Here is a 24,357-nt window from a genome sequence, read left to right on the forward strand (position 1 = left end):
AAGTGACCCATATAGAAAGCGGTCACCACATCCATTAATTGCATGGATAAGTCCATTTATACCGTCAATGAGATAAGTATCAAAACGTTATTACACTCATAACAGGAGGATATATTTCATCCTAGTTGATGCCGGATCTCTGTGTAAACCCTTGTGCTACAAGTCTCGCTTTGTATCTCACCACTTCATTGTTTTCATTTCTTTTCTAAAGGAAAACCCATTTTGATCCAATAAGAAAATATTTAGAGGAGTAGGTATTACAGATATAAATACCCTTCTTTTAGCAAGCGAGCTCAATTCTACCTCAATAGCCTCCTTCCATTTGATCCAGTCTGAGCGCTTAAGGCACTCTGCCATGGTCTGAGGTTCTGGATCTACCTCGAGGTTTTTGGCAATATTTGAGGAGAAATAGATGTCGATAAGATTCTCCTGAATCAATATAGTTTGTGGAAATTTCATGTACTTCCTCTAACTCCTTAGGATTTCCCATCACCATAGAGTTAGGTTGTTCCGATGTCCCAGCACCAATATTAGTGTGCACATTTGTGCTGGGCTTTGGATGAAGAGCATCTAATAGATGTCTATCAACATAGGTTGATTTTATTTACTAACTTAGAAGATATCTTCCTTTGCTTCTGCGATTGCTTTTTCTGAAGCATTATTTGCAACTAGATTTCTGCCCGTTTTACCAGGGTTTGGGAGATGAGTGGTTTTATAAGGTACATTCACTCTTTCTAGTGCATTAGCTATAGGAATATGAGACTTTGTGACACCCTTGTGGTCAGTAAATGCATCTGGAAAGTTATTTACAAGGCGTTACAAATTTATTATCCTCGGAACTTTTTGTTCAGATTCTAAAGTACTAAGATCTAGTGATTGAAAGCCAGTGGCATTCTAATTGATTTTTCAGCATTCATTATGGTACAAATCTCCCCATAATGTCAAAAAATTATCTTCGTCGAAGATACAATCAACGTATTGGGTTGTGAATAAATCCCCTATTAGAGGCTCGAGGTATTTTATATGTGGGCCCATGGAAATACGCTACAGTGGTGGAATTGGTACGTACATAGTGCAATCGAAAATTTGCAGATGGGAAATACTTAGTTGATTTCCATGTACTATTTGCAACGGTGAGGTTGCATGATACGCAGTTGGCTTGATTTGAATCAAATTAGTGGCGTGCAAGACCATATGACCCCAACATGATGTAGGTAATTTGCAATTCTGTAAAAGTGGTCGAGCAATCCATTTTATTCTCTTGATAAGAGATTCAACAAGACTATTTTGAGTATGAACATATGGTACTGAATACTCTAGACTGATACCTAGAGCCATGAAATAACCATTAAATGCACGTGAAGATAATTCCATGGCATTGACCATTCTAATGGACTTTATCGATCCTTTGTTTAGGATAATTAGCTCGTAATTTGATAATTTAAGCTATTAATTTTGCAAATGCATGATTGCATGTGGATAAGAGGAACACAAGGGACCAACGAGTAGATACATCAATAAGCACCATGAAGGTATTGGCTTTTCACCAGGATCAAACAATGACAGGAACAGGAAAATGCAAGAGCACACAAGTTTGCCGAGGCCGTGATAGCTTAGCCTTTTCTTTTCTGTTTCTCTCTCACGCACACACCTTACAACTTGATCAACTCTTTTCTTATGGTACAAAACTGCTCACGGCACACATGATTATATAGGCTAAATCACCTAACCTAAACATGGATGTCGTGACTTGACCAGCCCCCCAGACTCCTGTTGTACACATCCAGGACTTCAATTTTCCTTATATAGTATGGACTCACACGTGCATACTTCCATACATGACAATACCTTCTAAACAAATACCAAAACTTCCTTGTGTGCAACACACACATGCCATACTAGTCATGTAACTCCCAAACTTTAATATGTCAATACTAATACAATGTCTAGACGCCTACTATCGACCTTAACTTACCTAAATAAGATTAGCTTCCTACAGAAGTACCTCAAGGGACTAGATAATAGTTAAATTGAACTACATACATCTCCTTGAATACACTCAAGAAAATTAATATGTTCATGTTTAATTTTAAGGTAAGAAGATCTTAAAATTAACTTTCCTGTGGCACAGACGATGCACACAAAATTAGATGATTATGGGAATCTTGCAATATTTGTGTTGTGACCAACATAATTGCAAATAATTTTTCTCATCATCCCAAATTTGGGATGGCTAAGGTGATTATACTAAATCTTGAACTTATCAAGATTTTGAAAATTTATTTTAAACACAACATGTGTTACGGGTGTGATGTACGTAATGTACAATCCTAATGAGGGAAATTTCTCAAGTACCTCCTTGTTAAATCCATTAGATTTGGTGAGAAATAGGAATTCATCACCATTCTTAGTTTTAGTTTCAATATGGAATCCATTGGTACCAGTTGAACTGGGATACAAGAGTGTATCATCGATTACTAATTTTGTATCCATAGGGAGTCTTATTGTGGTTCGACCCGAACCCACAATCAACGCATCACAGCCGGCGAGGGTCATAACATTTCCTTGTTTCTTATATAATGTATGGAAATATTTTTGCTCCTGTAATATTGTATTAGTGGTACAACTATCCACTAAACAAATTTCTTCTTCCTCCATCTGGTTGCATCCTGTAAAAGTTTCAATATATATAAAGGGAGTAAATTTAGTAGGAATTTAACCCATACATAGAATAGAGTGCTGATATTATTCAATACATGTCAGAGGTACATGTTTGGATACAAATGATACAATATGCAACACTTAATAGGACAATATTAGGCTAATGACAACTAGGATGAGTCGGGGATGTAAGAGTGGTCACCGAATATGTCTTGGGAATGAAATTTCCCGATCATATCATCCACATTGAGGGGGTCATCCTTCTTCTGATGAATTGGATCTTCATTGTTCAGAGGAACATTTTGAGAAGATCCCGCGACTATATTGTCAGTAGATTGTTCATTAAAGTGTGCCTCAAATTTGTCTCCACAAACTTGCTATACTTTCCCAATTGAGTTGAGATATAAATCCACCAAGTGTCTAGGAATCTGGCAACTGCTTGTATGGTGAGTCTTACATCCACAGTGTCGACAAGCTTGAGAGTTGTCTTTGGCATTATTCTTGAATTGCTTTGCCTCTGGCGATGCCATGCCATTGCTGCATATTGGAAGACTTCTGCTTTCCTTTACCCTTCCGATTGTTCCGTTTACAGCCACAAAATTTATTAGTATTCTGAGTATTAGCATGTACTTTAGGAAGTGGAGTAGTGCATGTTGGGTGATTATGATGATTTTTCATAAGGAGTTTATCATGCTTCTCCGCTTGAAGCAATGTATAAATTTACTCGGAATACTTAGTGTATTTCCATTGGCAATACTTCTACTGCAATACCTGAAATGACGGATGAAAAGTGCATAAAGTCTTTTCAATCATTCCATCATCTGATACTATGTGACCACATAACTTCAGCTTGGCGCAGATTTTTTGAACTTGAGAGTTGTAATCTGCTATGGATTTGAAATCCTGAAAGCAAAGTAGAGATCAGTTGTGTTGAGTTTCTGGTAAGATGACAGATTTATGTTGCTCATGACGCTCCTTGAGGGAGATCCATAGAGCTAGCGGATCTTCGTCCATGACATACTCACTTTTGAGGTTAGGGTGGAGGTGATGTCATAGAAAGACCAAGGTAGTGTATTTAGAATGCTTAGGTATCTGAGGTGCATTCTCCGGTTGTGGAGTTATGGTGGCAAGAATCTTCTGGGCGGCCAAATTATATTTGACATCTTGTGCCCAGGTTAAGTAATTGCTACAATCCATAGCAAGTTCTGGGAAATTCTTCTTAGGAAGATCAGCCATGTCCTACATGAAATGACATGTAATAATTTACTAAGAGTAAATTAATAGCATATGTTATAATTGCTTGTATAAAAATGAAAGATGTCTAAAAAGACAAGTGATGTAGACTTTGATATAGTACATGCGATAAATCGCTGCTATAATGTTAGACTATATTCACGATGTAATAGGTGACAGTAGTTACTACCAACATATAGGCTTTGTACAGAATGTGGTATAGACACGTTGAAGGTAGTCACCAAAATAGTGTAGACCTCGTAGTATTGGGCAAGATAACTAGCTGCTATTGACATGGACTACGTCCAATTAAGGAGGACGACTATAAGTCGTAGCCAATGTTAAAGTCTCCAATACCTTGTGCTATGCCAACATTATAAAAGGTAAAAATCAATTAAATAGCATTTTTATGAATTTTTGTAAATTATTTAAGATGAGGTCTAAATAAATAAGTACAGAAAATATTCCGAAAGAATGCAACAAGAGGTTGCACGGAATAAGCAAGAGTGTATTCGACAACAATATATTGAACATATTACAGAGGTGATACAATTACAATATATTTTTACACAAATTCTTGCATTATATGAAGTCCTGAGAGACTTAGATGCAAGAAAAACATGATATAACAGAAGTTATATAAAAGAGCATACGAATACATATAAACCTCAGGGTTTTTTTTTGTTAAATTTAGGGTGGCTCATACCAGTCAGCGCGGCTTGAGTGTAGCCTGGCTCCGACACATGTTGACAGGCTGGCTCTTGTGTCAAGCCGGCTTGGGCTCTTGTTGGCAAGCTAGCTTGGCCCTTTAGGGCACATATATAAGGGGAGGGGAGGGGCGGTTAGGGTTCCCAACACGGCCCCTCTAGTCACTGACGCTACTATGTGATTTCACAGTCGTGCCTTGGGATGCCACTGTTGGCTGAGCTGAGTGTCGGTCGGGGGTCACCGATGGCCGTAGGCTGCTGCTCACCGTGGCGGACGTTGTTGTGCCTCCATGCTATGTGGACGGCTATTGGCTGTAGTCGGGCTCCAAGACTGGGTGCCACCGTGTGATGTCATCGGCCATTGGCTGGGTTAGGCATCGCACGATGCTAGCTGATGGTCGGCCACTGGCTGCCACACATTAGGGCATGTTGTGCCAGCTATGGGCTGCATTATCGCGCATTGTGGGCCTCGTGACAAGTGCCGCTGCAATGGAGCATCGGGCCAAAGTGTTCCCATGCTGGCCGAAGGTCGTTGCCCTCCCTGCTTGCCCCTCCTCCTCTGAGGCAGAGCCAGCCTAGGGCTAGCCACTAGCGTGCTTCACGTGGGTGGCCACCGGCCTCGCCTGCTCCTCAATCCGACAAAAGTCAGGGTGCACGCCGTTAGTGAGACCAAGGCCCATGGGATTCCACGGGTGGAGAAGCCCGGAGCATTGATTTGCTGCATCGAGGGGGCTAAGACAAAAATGGTGAGGAGCACCAGTGAGGAAGATCCAACCATAGATGCCTACGAGAGGGGTCTGGTCGTGGGTGCCGGTTAGGGAGAATCATCCGCGGACATCGGCAAGGAAGTTGCAATCACGGGCACTGACGATGAGAGCGTAGCCATATGTGTTGGTGGGTGTGATCCGGGCGTGGGCGTTGGTGAGGAGGGCGCCAATGGCACAAGCTATGGAGGAACTGTGTTGTACTGTGCTCGCAGTGCCACCGATCCGTACATCGGGCAGCAGGCGAACCCATGGATTGGGTAGAACGACGCCGAGGTTAGCAGTACTGTAGAAGGTTCATCGACGATGTCGGAGTCCAAAGGAGCAGCCGAGGAGACGAGCGACATCGTTGGTGGGAGCACAACTCGCTAGGCTGGCCGTTGAGCTGCACGGAGTGTAGCGTGGAAGATACGGGCGGAGCCTTACAAGTAAATGTGTCTATTGCACCAACGAAGATGCGCATGGCTTGCATGCCCACGACAATGGTGATGGATGTTCTAACGATGACGAACATGGTGAACCGGCGAGATGGGACAAATGTGATGAAGGATTGCTACCTCTAGGACCATTAGGGAGCAAATAATGTCACCCATTGTCGAAGGTAAGGGCTCCATCTTTGTGCTTACCATGATTTTCTTCCTCTGATCTTCATGGATGTGCTCTCTGTTCTTTGCTGTTCTTCTTCCAGTTGGCCAAATGCTGATAACATGTTAGAACTCAGTGTAGACAAGATAGAGATGTAGATCGAATAAAATCTATTGATTCATTTCATTGATATATCGTATATTTCATGATGACTCAGTTAGTAGTGACGGTTTGTAGTTAACACATGTCCCTAATGACCGAGTCCCAGAAATAGGTTGGAAAGCTATCCATCACTGATGATCGATAATTAGTGACAGGTGGTACATACATCCGTCACTAATAACAGTCACAGTGATGGGTAACAGGCCTGCTCAGGTCATAAGAGATGAATTTTAGTGACGGGTCTTAATTATGACCCGTCACTAATATTTTGTCATTAATAACATAATAAGAGTGATATATGCTGTAACCGTCACTAATGACGGTCATCACCCGTCACTGATATGTTGTTCTACCGTAGTGTGTATATGTACCTGTTGGAGAGACATCCCTCCCCAGTAGCTCTCCAACTGTAGTCGGTATACAACAATCGTCAATGACGGTTGGAGACAGTTGAGCAACCACAACAGTATGTGGACTTATATTTGGTCAAGTAGAAGAGGGGTAGATGGACTTATATTTTGGATCCGCGGAGTACTGCATCCTGGGGAATGGAGATATATACATTATTTATTAGACAAACATCAAGACTTTCGGATAAATGGCGTCCAACGGAAAGAAACACTATTAGCAAGCTGAGCGAGAGCCGATGGAAATGATAAGCTAGCATTGCAATTATTTACAACTACCCTTAATTAATTTGGATCAAACCAAGTGGCACTCCCCACCTATTCTTGTTCAATGTGTATTAATATTACCAGTACTCCCTCGGGTCACAAAAACATGACGTTTGGGACATATTTTCTATCAAACTTTTAAAACTTTAACTATCAATATATTTTAAAATATATATATTGTAAAAATAAAGATCGTATGTGATATATATCACTACTACAGAAGGAGTACCCCGCAGAGGAGGGGGCAAACACTATAGAAGAGAGAGCACACATTCATCGCCTGAGAGAAGGTCTACATAATGTTTCCACCATGGACAGCTCCTGAAAAACTCTACTCTCCACTACACCCCGGGCCACCGTCACCTCGAAGATTCCCCTCTCCTCCGTCATCTCCCAAAAGTAGTCCACCTCCTCAGCCATCGCCTTGAAGAAGTCCATCGCTCAAGAAGCCAACCATCAGCTCGAAAAACAAGATAAGATTTTGTAATATCCAAGCAAACGACATCATCTAAGAAGTCAGTGGCATCTAAGAAGTTGGCAGAACCCAAGGATATATATTCACTCACTGCTGAGGAAACCAAAAAAGATTATGGATGTAAGTGTCACATCTCATTTTCATCCTCCACCACCTCCACCGAAGCCTGTTGTGCTTGAAGATGCCTTAAAATTTTTCATGGGAAAAAGCTAAATAGATGGGGGCGGCTTCAAGTAAGCTGCCGACTGACTATGAATACATAAGCAAGAAGCTTGCCAAGAGCAAACCATACCTAATCATTAAGGATGCTTCAAGCATTGCAGACTTCCTAGCTGATTCAAGAATAACATCAGAGGAACTAGCACGGCTTACTATGGAAGTGGATATATCAAAGTTAGATGTTTCATGGCTGTTTGAGTTGAGCAAACCTTTGGTCAAACCAGATATAGAAAGAAACCTTACAACTCAAATGCGCCGATTACTTCAGTGGTATTTAGAGCAGTCAAGACAGGATTTTCAGGCGTTTCCCATAAGATACAGGGATGAATATTTCCTCAATGAGGATGGCTTCTTCTGGTTATAATTCTTGCACTTGTATGAACTATACAAGGAACATACCCTTGATGTGGCTATAGTCAGAGTGTGGACTCTGTAAGTGACTTATGCATATAATGCATGTATATATTCTTGTACCTTAAAATTGCATAGCTAACTTCTCTCTTTCATAGAATGGAGATCTAATCATACAAACAAGACTTAGATAAGAAAGTAGGATTCATCGATCCTGGGCTTGTGAACCATAAACTTGTAACGAAGAATCCAGACTTCACCGAGGACTACTTATTGAAGTGTCTGCTTCACCACTAAAACAAGAAATTCATACTTTTACCCTACAACTATGATTACGTGTTTACGTGCCTGGGCGTCCTTATTTTATGTGCAACTCGATTTTAATACTAATTTGCTATGATGACATATTCTGCAGTTTTTATTGGATCCTCTTTGTCATCCACACAGACTTGAGCAAGATCATTGTCTTGGACTCACAAAAGAGAGATAAGACGACTTACCAACACCTCATCAACATGCTAAATAGGTTAACTCGATCATTTAATCTTCTCGATGATTGTATCTAAGTTTAATTGGTATTCATATTCACGTGCAGGGTGTACAAAAGATATCACAAAACGAGTATTATCCACTTTCCATTTAGAAAGCAGTATGATGTATAAACCAACTTTCTGATGCACAATCCATATTCATGTCTTGCATTTCCTACTGAATAAAAAGGTTCAATTTATTTCACTAACGAATCCTTTCCTCTTTAAGCGTATGAGGCAGCCACTCGACAACAATCTCTGCACATTTTATGTTCTTACTTTCATGCATGCATTCAGCCCGGACAGAGATGGTGTTAGATTCAATGATCTTGAGGTATGAAATAATATATTGATGCATTCTTTTCAATTTCTACACGTGTTCAAGGACTAATTCTTTTGATTCTTCAAATGCAGCGCTCCAAACTACATACAAGTGTGTTACAACCTGCAGAAATACATACCCTTCAAGAACAGATGGTCAGGTTCTTCTTGGAACATGTTATCAACCCAAATAGCGAGTTTCATAAATTGATCGTGCCATCCACGCTGAGAAACCTTCAGATGACACTGTACCTTCTAGAAGAGAGTATGCAACAAGGAGGAAGGCTACCAATGGGCTTGATAACATATTATATTTCACCAATTGACACAATATTAATTAATAATATTAATTACTATTTATTAATGAATTATATGTGAATTACTATGTATGATGCGAAGTTGGTATTGTTGGACGACTCTTCGACAGAATGGCCTTCCAACGATGATGCGAAGGAGGAGCAAGAAGTAATGGCCAGTAAGTGTGCACGGGAGGAGGATGAGAGGATGGCCCATCAGCTGTGCACTGTGGAGGAGCAAGAAACAGCATCCCGTAAGCGTGCCTAGGAGGAGGAGGATGAGAGGCTGACCCATTAGCTGTGCACTGCGGAGGAGCAAAAAGCAGCGTCTCGTAAGCGTGCCCAGGAGGAGGAGGATGAGAGGGTGACCCGTCAGTGTGCTGCGGAGGAGGCCGAAGGCTCAAACCGTAGAGGCGTCTTGTATCAGACTTTGATGTATTTGACACGTCGGTGAGCCTGGAGTATATGTGACGCCACGGTCGATCAGGCGTGGCCGAGTCCTTCGCTCCACCATCATCCCCCCCTCGACGTCCCCAGACGTACACGCGCTATCAGTCGTCAGTGCGGAGATGCGGTCCTCATCGCAGGAGAGGTAGAGGGATACTGGACTAGCTCAACTCAACCGACTTTTCAGGGGGTGACCTGTGAGAACTATTATGTATATATGTGTATTTGTCGATGCCCGACTTGTAATATATGTTCATTACTATGTATTAATGAAGGTGCTTTTATTATTGATTTATAATAAATATGTGTATCATTGTATGCATGTATTGAGAGAGAGATGGAGAGATCGAGGAGAGAGAGGGAGTAAAAAGAGGACAAAGAGAGGGAGGACAAAGGAGGGAGGAGAGGGAAAACACTGCTGGCTGAAACCTTTAGCTGGCAGTGATTCCAGCGAATCACTCTTGGCCAAAGGCTTTAGCCGGCAGTGATGCCTTGGGTATCACTGCCGGCCAAATCCTTCAGCCGGCAGTGATAACCTCCTTCACTGCTGTTTCACTGAGCCGGTAGCGATAGTCCTTGATTATCACTGCTTGTTGCCCACTACTGGCTACAAAACCGGTAGTGAAGGGGGTTTCTGCAGTAGTGATGGTGGCATGAGCACAAGACAAATTATCCAGTGCTTTCACTATTAGCACGCTCCCCATATCTATAGTTTCTTCAGAGGCTGTCTTCAGTCTTACTAGAAGGATATTTGAAGGGAGAAGAACAAGTCTTACAAGTGAGATGTTGGAAATACTTACCATAGTAAAAGACTAGGAACAAGCTTAAGCACAAATGCAATACACTACAGAGAACACTGAACTTGAAGATTTATTAAAAAAATTGTATCTAGATGTTGATGAGAACGTGTAATTTTCAATTTTCTGAGCTATGTTATACTCTTTTTTCTTTACTAGAAAAGTTTTTAACGAGGCAACATATCAATAAAGCTCATTTTTAGAATTAATTATGTGCCCTATTATTTTTGATTTTTGATTTTTGATTTTTTTCCAAAAGCGGCCCGCCACCCACCTCTCTTCTTAGCCTATAAATAGCCACCATCCCAAACTCCCACTGATCCCATCGGCCAGCCATCTCTCCTTTAGTCCTTTTCTACTTGCTTGGACACAAATCAATTCCATAGTTCCAACCATGGATCAAGACACCGAGAAATCGCGTGCATGGTCATCGGTATGGGAACATGTAATATTTGCTAAGTGTAATATATGAAGCCTTGAATTAGGTGCAAATCTACAAGTGAAACGAGACACTTGAGGAAGCATATTACATCTTGCAAGAAAAAATATGGAGTATCTACTAAAACTATGTAATTTTTGAAGCATAGGTTGTACTTTTTTTTCCTTCTAATAGAAAGATTTTTTTAATGAGGCAACCAATCAATAAATATCATTTTTGTCTATTTTCTATTTTCTAATTTTGTAGCAATTTTTTTGGGTCGGCTGTGTGCTGCTGGGCTACCCGTGGCGCCGTGCCCACCTTGCCCGTCGTGCTCGCCGGGCCGGCCATCCACCGTGACGCAATCGTGCCCGGGTTGGCCCGACACGGCATGCAGACCAGTACAACACAACCTGTTACACTAGCTGGGCCTATCGAGTCAGGCCATGCCTAGCTAGGCCAGTGCCGGGCTGGCCTGACAAGACCATTTGGACACCTCTGATGGTGGGTTTTTAGATCTAGAGTGTATGCTTATGCAATGAGAGAGAGGTGTTGTTGGTCTAAATAGAAGAAGAGACAAGGGAACTGAGAGAGGAAGCTACTACTATGGGTCCAAGCACATGGAGGAGAAAGCTCTTTTTTTTTTTGCTATTAGGTTGCTACTGCGCTTCTTTTTGATATATCACTGACCGTCTTTAGCCAGAATCGACTGTAATGTATACATTATTACAGTCAGTTCTATCACACCAGGTTTCAATGGACAAAATAAGATACGGCTTATGTGTGTCCAGGATGTTTAACACATAGAAGGATATCACAGGTGAAGTAACAAAAGCAATACTTTTATAGAAAAAACATTTAACTGTTACATCGAATGACATATATTCTCTTCTAAATAGATCTGCAGTGGAATAGAAGCACCGGTATCCAACAACACCGTAGGCAACTGACCGAGAGATACGCGCCTAGAATGTCACAGCCTCATCTTGATAGTCTTCAACATCTTCACTCACTGAGTAGCACAACGTATGTCGCATGGCATAGGGAAAATAGCAAGAGTGAGCACAAGCCGCACTCAGCAAGTGTTGAGGAGAATATGATACGCTAGCTTATAACAAGGACAAGCTGACACAAGGGTTTATTTTCATAAATACGAACAATAAAAGACAGTTAAGTAAAATCATTAAATTAAGTGAAGATTAATCCAACAACCCACCAAAATAACACCACCAAGGTCAACATCTTGGTCAGAGCTATAACCAAACGTACTATCTAGTACTGTCATAAACATAACCACAACCATTCCACCACCAACTAATCATGTGAGGATCAAAGTCTCCTATAATCGGGGGCACAACTATTATAACAGCTTTTACACTCTGCAAAGGTTATCCAACTTTACCCACGAGTCGAGATTTTCATGTTGTCGTGTTTGTAAAACACTTAGCACACTTCCTATAGTGTATTGCCAAGAGATCACTGCATGACATTACCACTAACTAGAGCCTACTCTAGTATGCATATGCCCACTAGGTTTCACCGCCAGAATTTACACGGGTTTCCCTCCAACCTAGAAGCCCCCTTTTGTGCCCGACCCGACACATACTGGATAGAACTCTAATTAGTATGCCAAGCCTTACCCATATTAGCCTCGTGGTCGGTACAATACTTCTTGGATTGTCGCTCCACAAACCAGTCCTTACTTAGGTTACTTAAACAAAGACTAACCAACAAAGCATCACCAAGTATACGCAACACCCAAACCACAGCCACACAGGCTAACAACATACCCATTACCACCATCATCACCTTCTTTGCTCATGAACTAAGGTTTTGTGTTGTTATATCAAGTTTTTATTATTATAGTTGCATATGCCTATTAATCATGTATAAGACACTTCCCAACATCCCGAAAGCAAGGCTAAGCAACTCTACTCATGACTCAACCATAACATCTCTTAAAGCTTCAAGGAATGATAAGAGAGAACTAGGTAAACCCTAACATAGGTGACTACCAATCAAATTGACAATGCATGCAATTTTATAAAACAAAATAGTTTAAATCATTAGAGCAATATGATTAAGGAGTACACTTGCCTTTCACCCAAATGCTGCTCAGTGTTATCAAAACTTTGGTCTTGAAGTCCCTCGATTTGTTTCCAGAACATTATTCACTAATCATGAGAACTACCAACAAATAATACAAAGGAAAACAATAAGAATAGCATACCAAACATCATCAAAACACTTTAAAAATACTATGGTTGGATATGTTACGATTTTAGAAGAATTTAGACGCAAGAATTGCCTAAATCAAGGTTAGGATGAAGGAGAATAGGCTTTCAGGAGATGGATTAGGCTGAAAAGGAAGCCTGGTTTACCAGAATTATCTTCCTATGGAAAAAAGGCTTCATTGCACAGTGGAGATGGGATCCCCTAATCGAAAAACAATTCTATGGCATGGGTTTCGGAAGGTCATCCCCTGATCAGAACACAATTCTATGGCATGGGTTTGGGCAGGTCATCCCCTAATCGGAAGATCGATCAGTGGAGATGAGATGGATGACGGTTGCAGTATGCTGCAGTTGGCAACCACGTTCCTGTCGTGTCGCTGCATAACCAGTGAAGGGATCCCTGAGTCACTTTGAAGACTCAATGGAACATGTCATGACGTAGTTGGCACATCGAGACAACTTCTGGATTGATGGGGAACACAGATGCAAATCCGATGCGCGTGCAGAATGCGACCAAACACTGGACAGCGGGCATGACGACCTTGATACCAACGGCGTAGGTGCTCTACTGACCGAACTATTTTGGTGAGGTGGTTAAGGGATACTAGGGGCACACGTGGGTGAAAGGGAGTGGTGATCGGTGCAATAGTCGGCTGGAAATGCCGATGCCGTGTGTCTATCCACAACGGCGACGGCCATGGCGGCGGAGCGAGGGCACTGAGGGGACTAGGGATCAGTTGGAGCTTGCACATAATAGTGATACAGGGGGAAAGGAGGAGGAGGATGGGTTGGTCTTTACCTTGCTGTGAAGATTGGGGAGGAGGTCATCGAGACGGTGACGTAGCGCATCACGGGCGGTGGCAACGAACATTAGGGAAGCAGTAGCAACTAGGGTTTAGGGGCATGGAATAGGGGTAGGGGAGGGCGTGCAGCTCCTATTTATAGGGTTGGGTGCTGCTGACCGTGGTGGAGTGAAAGCCGGCCACGACTCGGGTTCAAGTTCAAGTCGGTTAGGATTTTTTTTTTCGCAGCTCTCTATTCCGATGATGATATCTCCACCATTAGAACTCCAAATTGGACTTTTCTGAACTCTATCTTGTAGAATCAAAAGGATCTATAACTTCGGTATTCATTAGACCTTCCTTAAATGCCATCTTGATTTTCAAAAATGCGTCACAAGTTAAACTGTTTGAACTCAGACTTATCTGCGTAGCACTGATTTCGGGAGCCATAACTCACATGTCCATTATCTAAAAGGGGACTTTCATAGGTCCAAATCGAAGCACTCGATGAGACCTACAATATTGGTATTTTCAAGATTTGTATTTGAGACTGTCTTTAACTCAGAAACTGGGTTGGAAGATGAGACAATCTAGGACTCAGCAAATATTTATAGATTTCGTGGATCTTTATTGTTGGGGCTTCTAGAAGACTTGAGTGCAAAAGGGCTTGGGCTTGGGCAGGATTGGGCCCAAGGGCACTTTAGGTATATCTGGGGTTTTAGAAAATAAACTTTTGTAGAGAAATTTGAATAGGGTTTGGAGTTAAATTTTGATTTGGATAGGATTTTAGGGAACAAAAAGATTGACTTTAGACAAGTATTTGGATAAGTTTTGAATTGAACTACAGAAGGATCAGGTATGATTAAGGACTGAATAGATGATAAATTCAAGGATTTTGAATTCCAACCATTAAGATTTATTGTTGAGTTTTGTAAAAAATATTTTCAAAACATTTTCATTTGAAATACCAGAGAGAAAGGAAAAGGAAAAAAGAACTCTAATGTGTTTACCTGGATCCTAGCAAAATTCAGCATGCGCCGCATAAGACATAATAACCTAGGTTGCTTGGTTGTTTATACAAATATGTTCTAAACTACTCTAGTGGTGAAGTTACTCATTAATGTTGGAAAATTTAAAAAGTTGTAAAATCTTGGAAAGTAGGGTGTTACAAATCTACCTCCCTTAAAAGGAATTTCGCCCTCGAGATTCGGACAGATCTGAAAAGAGATAAGGGAACATGGCCTTCAGATTTTATTCTCGCTTTCCAAATTGCTCTCTCTTTTTTTCTGAGTGGTGACATCATTGCACTGACATACACTGATCACTTTGGTTTTGACGGCTTTGCCAATTGTCTCAAGAAATTTTTGATTGAGTTCCCTGAGTATGTAATTTTTTTTCAAACATTTCATTTCTGGCATCTTCAACTGTTGTACTTGTTCTTGACAGTCACTTCTGGGATCGAAGTGCAGCTTCCAAGTGTGGTCCTTCCTTTGGCACCTCTCATTACTCCATTACCCTTGCTGACTAGCCATTTCCAAGAACAACATTTGTGTCTTTGGTTTCCAAAACGAATAGATCGGCTAGAAGGTCTACCCCTCTTAAAAAGATTGGACTTCTTTGACATACATTTCTAGTTCTTGAGATGTAGACATTCTAGAGATAAAGCGGAGAAACATTAACATTTTGTCAGGTAGGACGAGGGAAAACAAAATTTCCATTCAAGCCTTAAACAGATTATACTTAAGCAACATCTTTAATGATACGAAGAGATAACATAAGGAGATTCCAACATCAGGACCACATTTTTTTTACAAGGTAGCATTTGACATGTAATATACCACTCTCAACTTTTTTGTGCCTACTGAGCTTCTTTGGGCTTGACGTTATCTTGTTTAGCTTAACTGTCTTGAGTTGCTATTTGAAAGTCATGACAACCTGAATACTGAACTGAGGTCTTCATCTGAGGTTGAGGGTTGGTCCGGTTCCGAGCGGGATACTTCTTGTGGCATCTTTTACCCAGTGTGTAAGATCTCCACAGTGGAAACACACCTTCTGGATAGTAATTGTGCAAGCTCTCATGGAACATCCATTGATAGAACAATGACTCATGGCTAGGCTAAGGGCTTCGTCTTAAGCTCTTCGTTTATGGATATAAAGTTGCACATCTTCCTTTGACCAACTCTTTCGTGGGCAAAAGAGTTGGATATCCATCTTAGGGCGATCTTCCTCACAATGATTCTGTTTGTCACAATTGGAACATTGTATCCTCACTAACGGGTGTCTGAAATTCCTCAAAGGGTGCGGATTAGTGAAACATTCCTCCTTCTGGTTGTAATGACTAGACGTATGCTGGAGCTCCGGCCTATACTAACAGTTACGAGAAGAGTGCCTGGTTTCTAGACAACTTAGCACTCATGTCAATTGCTCGACTCGAGGCTTGCTTTGGCTATGTTGAAGATAACACATGTGACCACAGAGTAGAAAATCATGGGGATGGGTTTTTTTTTTCTTCAAAATAGGCTTTTAAAATATGACCTTATGTCAGGACCACCCTATCTAGGCTTGCGTCCTGCGATCAGTATGACTCTGGTACCACCTCTACCACACCCGGTTTTAACGAACAAAATCAGATGCGGCTTATGTGTGCCCAGGATATTTAACGCATATAAGGATGTCATAGGTGATGTAACAAAAGCAATACTTTTATAGAATAAATGTTTAACGCTTACATCGAATGACATATATTGTCTTCTAAGTAGATTTGTAATGGAACAGAAGCACTGGTGCGGAACAACACCATAGGCAACCGACCAAGAGACACGTACCTAGAACGTCACATCCTCATCTTGATAGTCTTCAACATCTTCACTCACTGAGCAACAACACGCATGTCGCATGGCATAGGGAAAATAGCAAGAGTGAGAACAAGTGCTCAGCAAGTGTTTAGGAGAATAATGAGACACAGGCATATAACAAGGACAAGCTGACACAGGGGTTTATTTCCATAAATGCAAATAATAAAAGACAATTAAGTAAAAACATTAAATTAAGTGAAGATTAATCCAACAACCCACCAAAATAACACCACCAAGGTCAACACCTTGGTCAGAGCTATCAGCAAACATACTATCCAGTACCATCATAAAAATAATCATAACCATTCCACCACCAACTAATCATGTGAGGATCCAAGTCTTCCATAACCGCAGACACGGTTGTTATAGCAGTTTTTACACTCTGCAGAGGTTGTCCAACTTTACCCACGAGTCGTGATTTCCATATTGTCATGTTTATGAAATACTTAGAACACTTCCTATGGTGTACTGCCTGGAGATCACTGCATGCCATTACCACTAACTAGAGCTAACTCCGGTATGCATCTGCTCACTACATTTCACTGCTAGGATTTACACAATGTTTCTTTCCTACCCAGAAGCCCCCTTTTGTGCCTGAAATGACACATACTAGATAGAACTTTTACTAGTATGTCAAACCTTACCCATATCAGCCCTGTGGTTGGTACGGTACTTCTTAATTTGTTGCTCCACAAATTGGTCCTTACTTAGGTTACTTGAGTAAGGACTAACCAACAAAGCATCACTAGGTATACGCAACACCCAAACCACAACCACATAGGCTAACAACATAACCATGACCACCATCATCACCTTCTTTGCTCAAGACCTAAGCTTTCATATTGCTATATTAAGTTTATCATCATAGTTGCATATGTCCATTAATCATGTATAAGACATTCCCAATACCCCAACAGCAAGGCTAAGCATCTCTACCCATGACTGAACCATAACATCTCTTAAAGCTTCAAGGAATGATAATGGAGAACTAGGTAAACCCTAACATAGGTGACTACCCATCATTGACAATGCATACAATTTTATAAAACAAAATAATTTAAATCATCGGAGCAATATGATCAAGGAGTACACTTGTATTTCACCCAAATGCTGGTCAGTGTTGTTGAAACCTTGGTCTTGAAGTCTCTCGAACTGTTTCCGAAACATTATTCACTAATCACGAGAACTACCGACAAACAACACAAAGAAAAACACTAAGAATAGCATATCAAACATCATAAAAATACTTAAAAAATACTATGGTTGGATAGGTTAAGATAGAAGAATTTGGACGCAAGAATTTCCTAAATCGTGGTTAGAATGAAGGAGAATAAGCTTTTGGGAGATGGATTAGGTTGAAAAGGAAAGCTGGTTTACCGAAATTATCTTCCTGTGAAAAAAGACTTTATTGCACAATCATCGTGTCAGGCTTGACAACATCATTACGCAGGGTTCGGAAAGTATAGGGCTGACTAGACTTCACTGACTAGACTAAGAAGGATGATGTGGTGCTGACTTGGCATGCCATTTAAGCATCGACTTACATTAATGAAGGGGTACGCTGAGGTCTAGTCTCAACTGCCCATGATGGATCAAATGAATGGAGGTTGTGTTGCTGGGTTAAGGATACTGCTGGCGACTTTGCGTATCAGTGACGGCTCGGGTTTCATCAGAGATGGCGATCGGGCGCGTGACCATTGACATTGACATTGGGCTTCGGTGGCGTTTCAGCGAGACGAAGGAAGCACAGTATAGAACGTGGAAAGGCTAACTCAGTGGTATGGTTGGTTTTAGAAGGGGTCATCCGAGATAGTAGCAAAGTAGCAACGACTGCTCTCAGGTTCAATTGTGGCTGCGTCCAGACGAAGCGATGAAGATGCATGTGTTTCCATAGATTGGCTATTAGATTTGAGAAGCCGTTTGAACAAAAACATTCATATTTCCTGGGAACACAAATCTATGGCATGAGTTTGGGCAGGTGCTCTACTGATTGAACTGTTTTGGTGGGGGTGGTTAAGGGATACTAGTGGCATATGCTGGTGAAAGGGCATGGCGATCGGTGCAATAGTTGGCTGGGAAAGCCGATGCCAATCAGCGGTCGTGTGCCTGTCCCCAACGATGATGACCATAGCGGCGCAGCGAGAGCTCCGAGGGGACTATGGATTGGTTTGGTCCTGCACATAACAGCGGTACAGGGGAAAGGAGGAGGAGGATGTTTTGGTCTTCACCTTGCTGCAAAGATCGGGGAGGAGGTCATCGAGACGGTGACGTAGTGCATCACGGGCGGCAGCGGCGAACGGGCAGGGCAACAATAATGGCTCGGGTCTAGAGGCATGGAATAGGGGCAGGGGAGGGTGTGCAGCTCCTATTTATAGGGTTGGGGTGACTGGCTGTGGTGAAGTCCAAGCCGGTCACGACTCGGGTTCGAGTTCAAGTCGGTTAGGATTTCATTTTTTGTAGCTTTCTATTCCGATGATGATATCTCTATCGTCAGAACTCCAAATTGGATGTTTCTAGAGTCTATCTTATAGTACTCGAAACGATATACAACTTTGTATTCATTGAAACTTCTGAAAACGTTATCTTGATTTCTAAAAATGCGTCACAAGATAAACTGTTTGAACTCAGACTTATCTGCGCAGCACTGATTTCGGGGGCCATAACTCCCATATCTATTATCCAAAATGGAACTTTCATAGGTGTAAATCAAAGCACTCAATGAGACCTACAACTTTTGTATTATCAAGATTTGTATTTAAGGCCGTCTTGAACTCAGAAATTGTATTGTAAGATGAGGCTATTTAGAACTCCATAAATATTTACAGATTTTGTGGATCCTTTTTGTTGGGTTTCTAGAAGACTTGAGTGCTGGCCAAGGAGTTGGGCTTAGGTAGGATTTGGCCTAGGGCACTTTAGGCATATATAGTGTTTTAGAAAAATACTTTTGGAGAAAAATTTGAATATGGTTTAAATTTGAATTTGAATTTAGATAGGATTTGAGAAAACGGAAAGATTGACTTTAGACAAGGATTTTGATAAGATTTAAATTGAACTAGAGAAGGATCAGATATGATCAAGGATTGAACAGATGATGAATTCAAGAATTTTGAATTCCATCCATTAAGATTTATTATTGAGTTTTGTAAAAATCTTTTCAAAATATTTTCACTCGAAACACCAAAGAGAAAGGAAAAGGAAAAGGAACTCTAATGCGTTTAACTGGATCATAGTAAAATTTAGCATGCAATACATAAGAAATAATAACCTAAGTTACTTTGTTGTTTATAAAATTATATTTTAAATTACTCTACCGGTGAAGCTTCTCACTAATGTTAATTTTTATTAAAAGTTGTAAAATCTTGAAAAGTAAGGTGTTACAGGTTCCAGTCCAGAACTGATTAGGGTAATACCTCATATTAACCTAGTTGATTTATGATAGCAACTGACGAGGATAATACTTTTACGACTGACTGTGATAATCTAACAGCCCTGGAATGAAAAACTGACTAGAAGAACTATTTTTACCGGCGGTTTTTTGGAACCGACTGCAATAGTCTGTCACATTGGTATACTCAGGAACTCGATTTTAAAGCGGTCGTGATTGACGTGAAATCCTTGGGACGTTCCAGATATATTTAGGCATCATAAACCAGGAAGGGAAAAGGACTGGTCTCGAGTTCAGAAACTTGGACTTGACATGTGCCTTCGCTAGCATTGGTATCAATATTTTTTTGTGACGCATACAGTATTTGATCATGAACATGTTAATGAGCTACATACATATGCACTTGAACATGTTTTAATTTAGCTCTACAGGTAAAACAAGTCACATTTATCATGCTAAATTAAACATGCATGCGCTTGCGCATCACATAAAAACGTGACAAATATAGTACACCACATAACACTAGTAGTACCAGCTGTAAATTAGAAGTCTAGAATGTGAGCATGCATCCTCTCTTTCAGAATACTAACAATACGTTTAACGAATTTTCCCAGCAGTTTTTATTTACAAGTGGCCGGTAGTTTGTAATATTTTTTATGAAGTATCTAAATACTGTGAGGCTGAGTCTGTTGGGAATTATATATATTGGTTGGTGTTTTGCGGGAAAGATATAAATTATACTGAGAAATCGTCGGCCACTCGAGAAAAAAATACTAAATACTACTAAAACCTCGTAAATAACCGTCGGCAAAAATCGAAACTGTTGTACTGATCAGGGAAACCCTCAAATAGCGATTGGCTATTTACATACCACACGGATAATGCAATAACAAAAAAGCATCTGCATATGCGCAAAAGACAATTGCAGTTTTACTTGTACAAGTCATCTTGGATCGGCTCACTCAAGGTCGCCATGAATTGTGGCTCGATTCTGCCCTTTGGGAAGCTCTAGTTGCGTATGAGCAGCTTGCGAGCATCATGAACCAAGGCGAGCCATGCAGAGCAATACATCTGGCAACAGGGCTAGACTACACCTACTAATTAGGACTCATAAGAGGTGTACTATACTATCATTCTTATCCTACTAGGATGAAGACTCCTGTTCGTAATAGTAGATACTAATTAAAAAAAGTCATTGCTACCTGTTTTTAAATTAGCAGTGATTAACCGATTTTACATATCGCTTCCAATTCATGTAACAAACCAGCGTATCGTTGCCAACTCTTGAGCTTACTTTGCCAGTTTATATACTTATCACCACCAATTTTAGCTACGAACTGGCTTTGATACACTATGTTAGAACATGTCACTAGTGACGGGTGATAAACTTCATTAGTGATGGGACCTGTACCCGTCACTCTTATCGCATCACTAATGATGATCCATTAGTGATAGGCACCAACCCATTACTAATACTGGTCACCAGTGACGGGTGATAATACATACCCGTCACTAAGTTGTGTCTCCTATGACCTGAGCAGACCTGTTACTCGTTATTACTGATGGTCATTAGTGATGAGTGCATTTACCACCTATCACTAATGACTGAGTTCTAGTGACGGGTGCATTTACCACCCCTCACTAATGTCTCGCTTATCAGTGATGGGTGTATTTATGACCTGTTACTAAAGACCGAGTCATTATTGATGAGTGTATTTACCACGCATCACTAATGACTCTGTCATCAGTGTCAGGTAGATTTCCACACCGTCACTAGTACTCGGTCATTAGTGACAGGTGGTAAATGCACTCGTCATTGATGATCGTGTATCCGGGCCAACCCGAAGACTCTGGGTCCCGACAATTTTTTAAAACATCCGGTGTTCGTGGGGAGATATGTGTCTCTCATCTTTGATCTAGAAGAGCTATTTGAGCACTGAGACAACTTCAAGTCAATCTAAATTCATCCCTCTTGATAGTACAATGCACATATACTCAAATTCGAAAATAAATAAATTTAATCTATTGAGTAACTATATGCCGTTTCTCTTTTCTTTTTGAGGGACGCCAATATCATTTTACTTCTTTAAAGGGACTAATATCTGTACAAAACCTCATTAAACTTATTAGTCCCTCAATCATTTATCATCAATTATCCAAAACCCACATAGGAGGCTTAGATGCACTTTCAATCTCCCCCTTTTTGGTGATTGATGACAACACGATTAAATCTCACAAAAGATATTTTAAAATAAATATTTTGAATCCTAAGATATATTGTGAGCTCCCCCTAAATGTGTGCATTAGATAAGTTTGAATTTTGACATCACGATTAATGCACATATTTGAAGGAATTTTGCAAGAGCCCCCCCCCCCCTATATCTTAGCATTCTTGGGGTGCAACAAGTATGAGTGAACATGATAAACGTGATGCGTATGACATGATCTATCTTAGGATTATTACAATGGCATCACGTCAAGCATTACATCAAGCATCACATCACATAGCATTATTTCACACTAACAACTTAAGTCCTTACAAATTTAAAGTACGACATCAAGCACACCACACATAGTCATCACAGATTATTACAATATGCTTACATGTCCAACGGAAATGAAAAAGGAATAAACTGAGACATCTCTCCCCCTTTGGCATCAAGCACCAAAAAGAAAGAGAAAAAGACGGAGAACTAGTTGCTTCCCTCATACTCCTCATTTTCGTCTTCATCCCCACGTCCACTAGCATCATCATCATCTTGAGTACTTTCCTCGGCACCACCACAGTCTTCTTCCTCTTCTTCGGATTCTTCTTCTATTTCTTGAGCATGAGATGTTCCGGTGCCCCCAGCAGTAGCTTGAGCTTCATCATACCAACTCCAAGGATTTTCAAAAACTTCTGGCTCACTCACATCTTCTTCTGAGGCAACTGGAGAGCAAGGAGGCTCAATTCTCAAATTAGCATAGATAGCCTTTTGCCTCTCCTCAAACATTCTCAACCTCATATTTGTCTTGTCTTTATATTCCTTTATCTTTAAATCATTATGAGTGTAAACATTAAAAATAACTTTGAGTGCGCTCTTGAGAAAGGATAGTGTGCTATGAGAGGAAGGTGTACACCTTGGTGCAGTCCTTTGAGAGGCACTAGGAGCAGTCAAAGGATGGGAAGGTGGCATAGAGGGAGTGGATTTTGAGCTAATCAACCTCACCTTATAGGGTTCATGCATCACTTCTTTAAAGAAGTTCTTCTTTGTGACCTTTTGAATCATGTACATGATGTAAGGGGCATAGATACAACTCCTGCTAGGTGTGTAGGATGTAATATGAATTTCTTCACAGATGAATCCACCACACTAAAAGGTTCACTTTCACTAGCCATTCTAGCAAGCAAATTTCTGGTTATCCCTTGAACGGTAGTGGCATCCCCACTTTTAGAGTTAAAGTGGCACGGAACAAGAAATTTAGACATTTGTAGACCTTGATTCTCATACATAAAATCCAATTCATCAGAAGCTAGTTGCTGCTCAGTATGGATTTTAGTCTTGCTTGAATCACGGATATCAAAACCAAACAAGCGACCAAATGTTCTATACTTGATTTGATATCTCTCCTTCTATCATCCATTGCATCGTTTGGTTCTCCTCATGGTCAAATTTGAGTGTGGCATAGAACTGAGCTATAACCTCAACACTCCAATCATACTTCAACCCCAGGATTCTTTTGATCCTTTTGTATTCACATGCTGTAGTGACCTCATTGAAGATAGGATCATCATTGCTAGCCATATAATCCCAGTCTATTCATTGCATAGGAGAGACGGGTTTCTTCTTCTTGAGGATCACACTTTCATAAAAATCTGCCTGAAAGTCATTCCAAAAGCAATGATTCGTCATACTCTTCTCATAGTCAAAGGGATCTTCATCCCTTTCTTTCTTACCCCTTTCAGCCCTTTTCATTTAATCCACCATTCTTCTGAGCACATCAAATAAAGTGCAGGTTTTGAGTGGTTGGTGAAGCTTTAAAGGTTGCACATAGACCCTTTCTTCTTGTTCCTCATCACTTTCTTCTCCATGATCTCTTGATTTGAAGCCACAACTTTGCCTTTCCCTCTATTAGCTGCCTTCTTTGTTCTCCTTCTAGGCAAGGTAGTGCCAAGAGGCACATTGGTGGTTTGAGCTGGTTCTTCAATCCGAATCCCGCTCGACGGGACCAGCATCCTTTTAGTGGCCTTGTGGACATGCCCATGGTCATTGCCGCTGCCACTGCCACTGCCACTGCCACTCCCATTTCCACCAGATTTAGCCAGCTGCGGAGGAGCGTCACTTTGAGCATGCGGATCAAATCGAGCTTTCGTCCTTCTTTGATAAGTTTGAGAGTTGTCACGACCCATCTTGATATACCCTGAGATAGATATGAATAGAATGCTTGAGATTCAAGAAGGATTGCACAAGATTTAAATTT

At 40.9% G+C, this 24,357-nt stretch overlaps 1 protein-coding gene across 1 annotated transcript; it reads right to left on the reverse strand.

The window, feature by feature from the left end:
- Positions 1-22,589: 22,589 nt before the first annotated feature.
- Positions 22,590-23,681, reverse strand: LOC133923174 (histone chaperone ASF1-like). Its single transcript, XM_062368606.1, has 2 exons — positions 23,490-23,681; positions 22,590-22,928 (listed from the first exon to the last, which is right to left on the reverse strand). Exons 1-2 carry the CDS (start codon positions 23,679-23,681, stop codon positions 22,590-22,592), a joined length of 531 nt encoding a protein of 176 aa, XP_062224590.1.
- Positions 23,682-24,357: the final 676 nt, after the last annotated feature.

Source organism: Phragmites australis, chromosome 6 (genome assembly GCF_958298935.1).
Source record: "Phragmites australis chromosome 6, lpPhrAust1.1, whole genome shotgun sequence".
Classification (NCBI taxonomy): domain Eukaryota; kingdom Viridiplantae; phylum Streptophyta; class Magnoliopsida; order Poales; family Poaceae; genus Phragmites; species Phragmites australis.

What these genes read in the sequence shown, in the direction of transcription:
- LOC133923174 (XM_062368606.1), bottom strand. Translation starts at nt 23,681, where the DNA reads ATGGCTAGCAATGATGATCCTATCTTCAATGAGGTCACTACAGCATGT. An exon ending in AAGGAGAGATATCAAATCAA is followed by an intron (nt 22,929 to 23,489) that starts GTATAGAACATT and finishes AATGATTTAAAG; the next exon opens with ATAAAGGAATATAAAGACAA.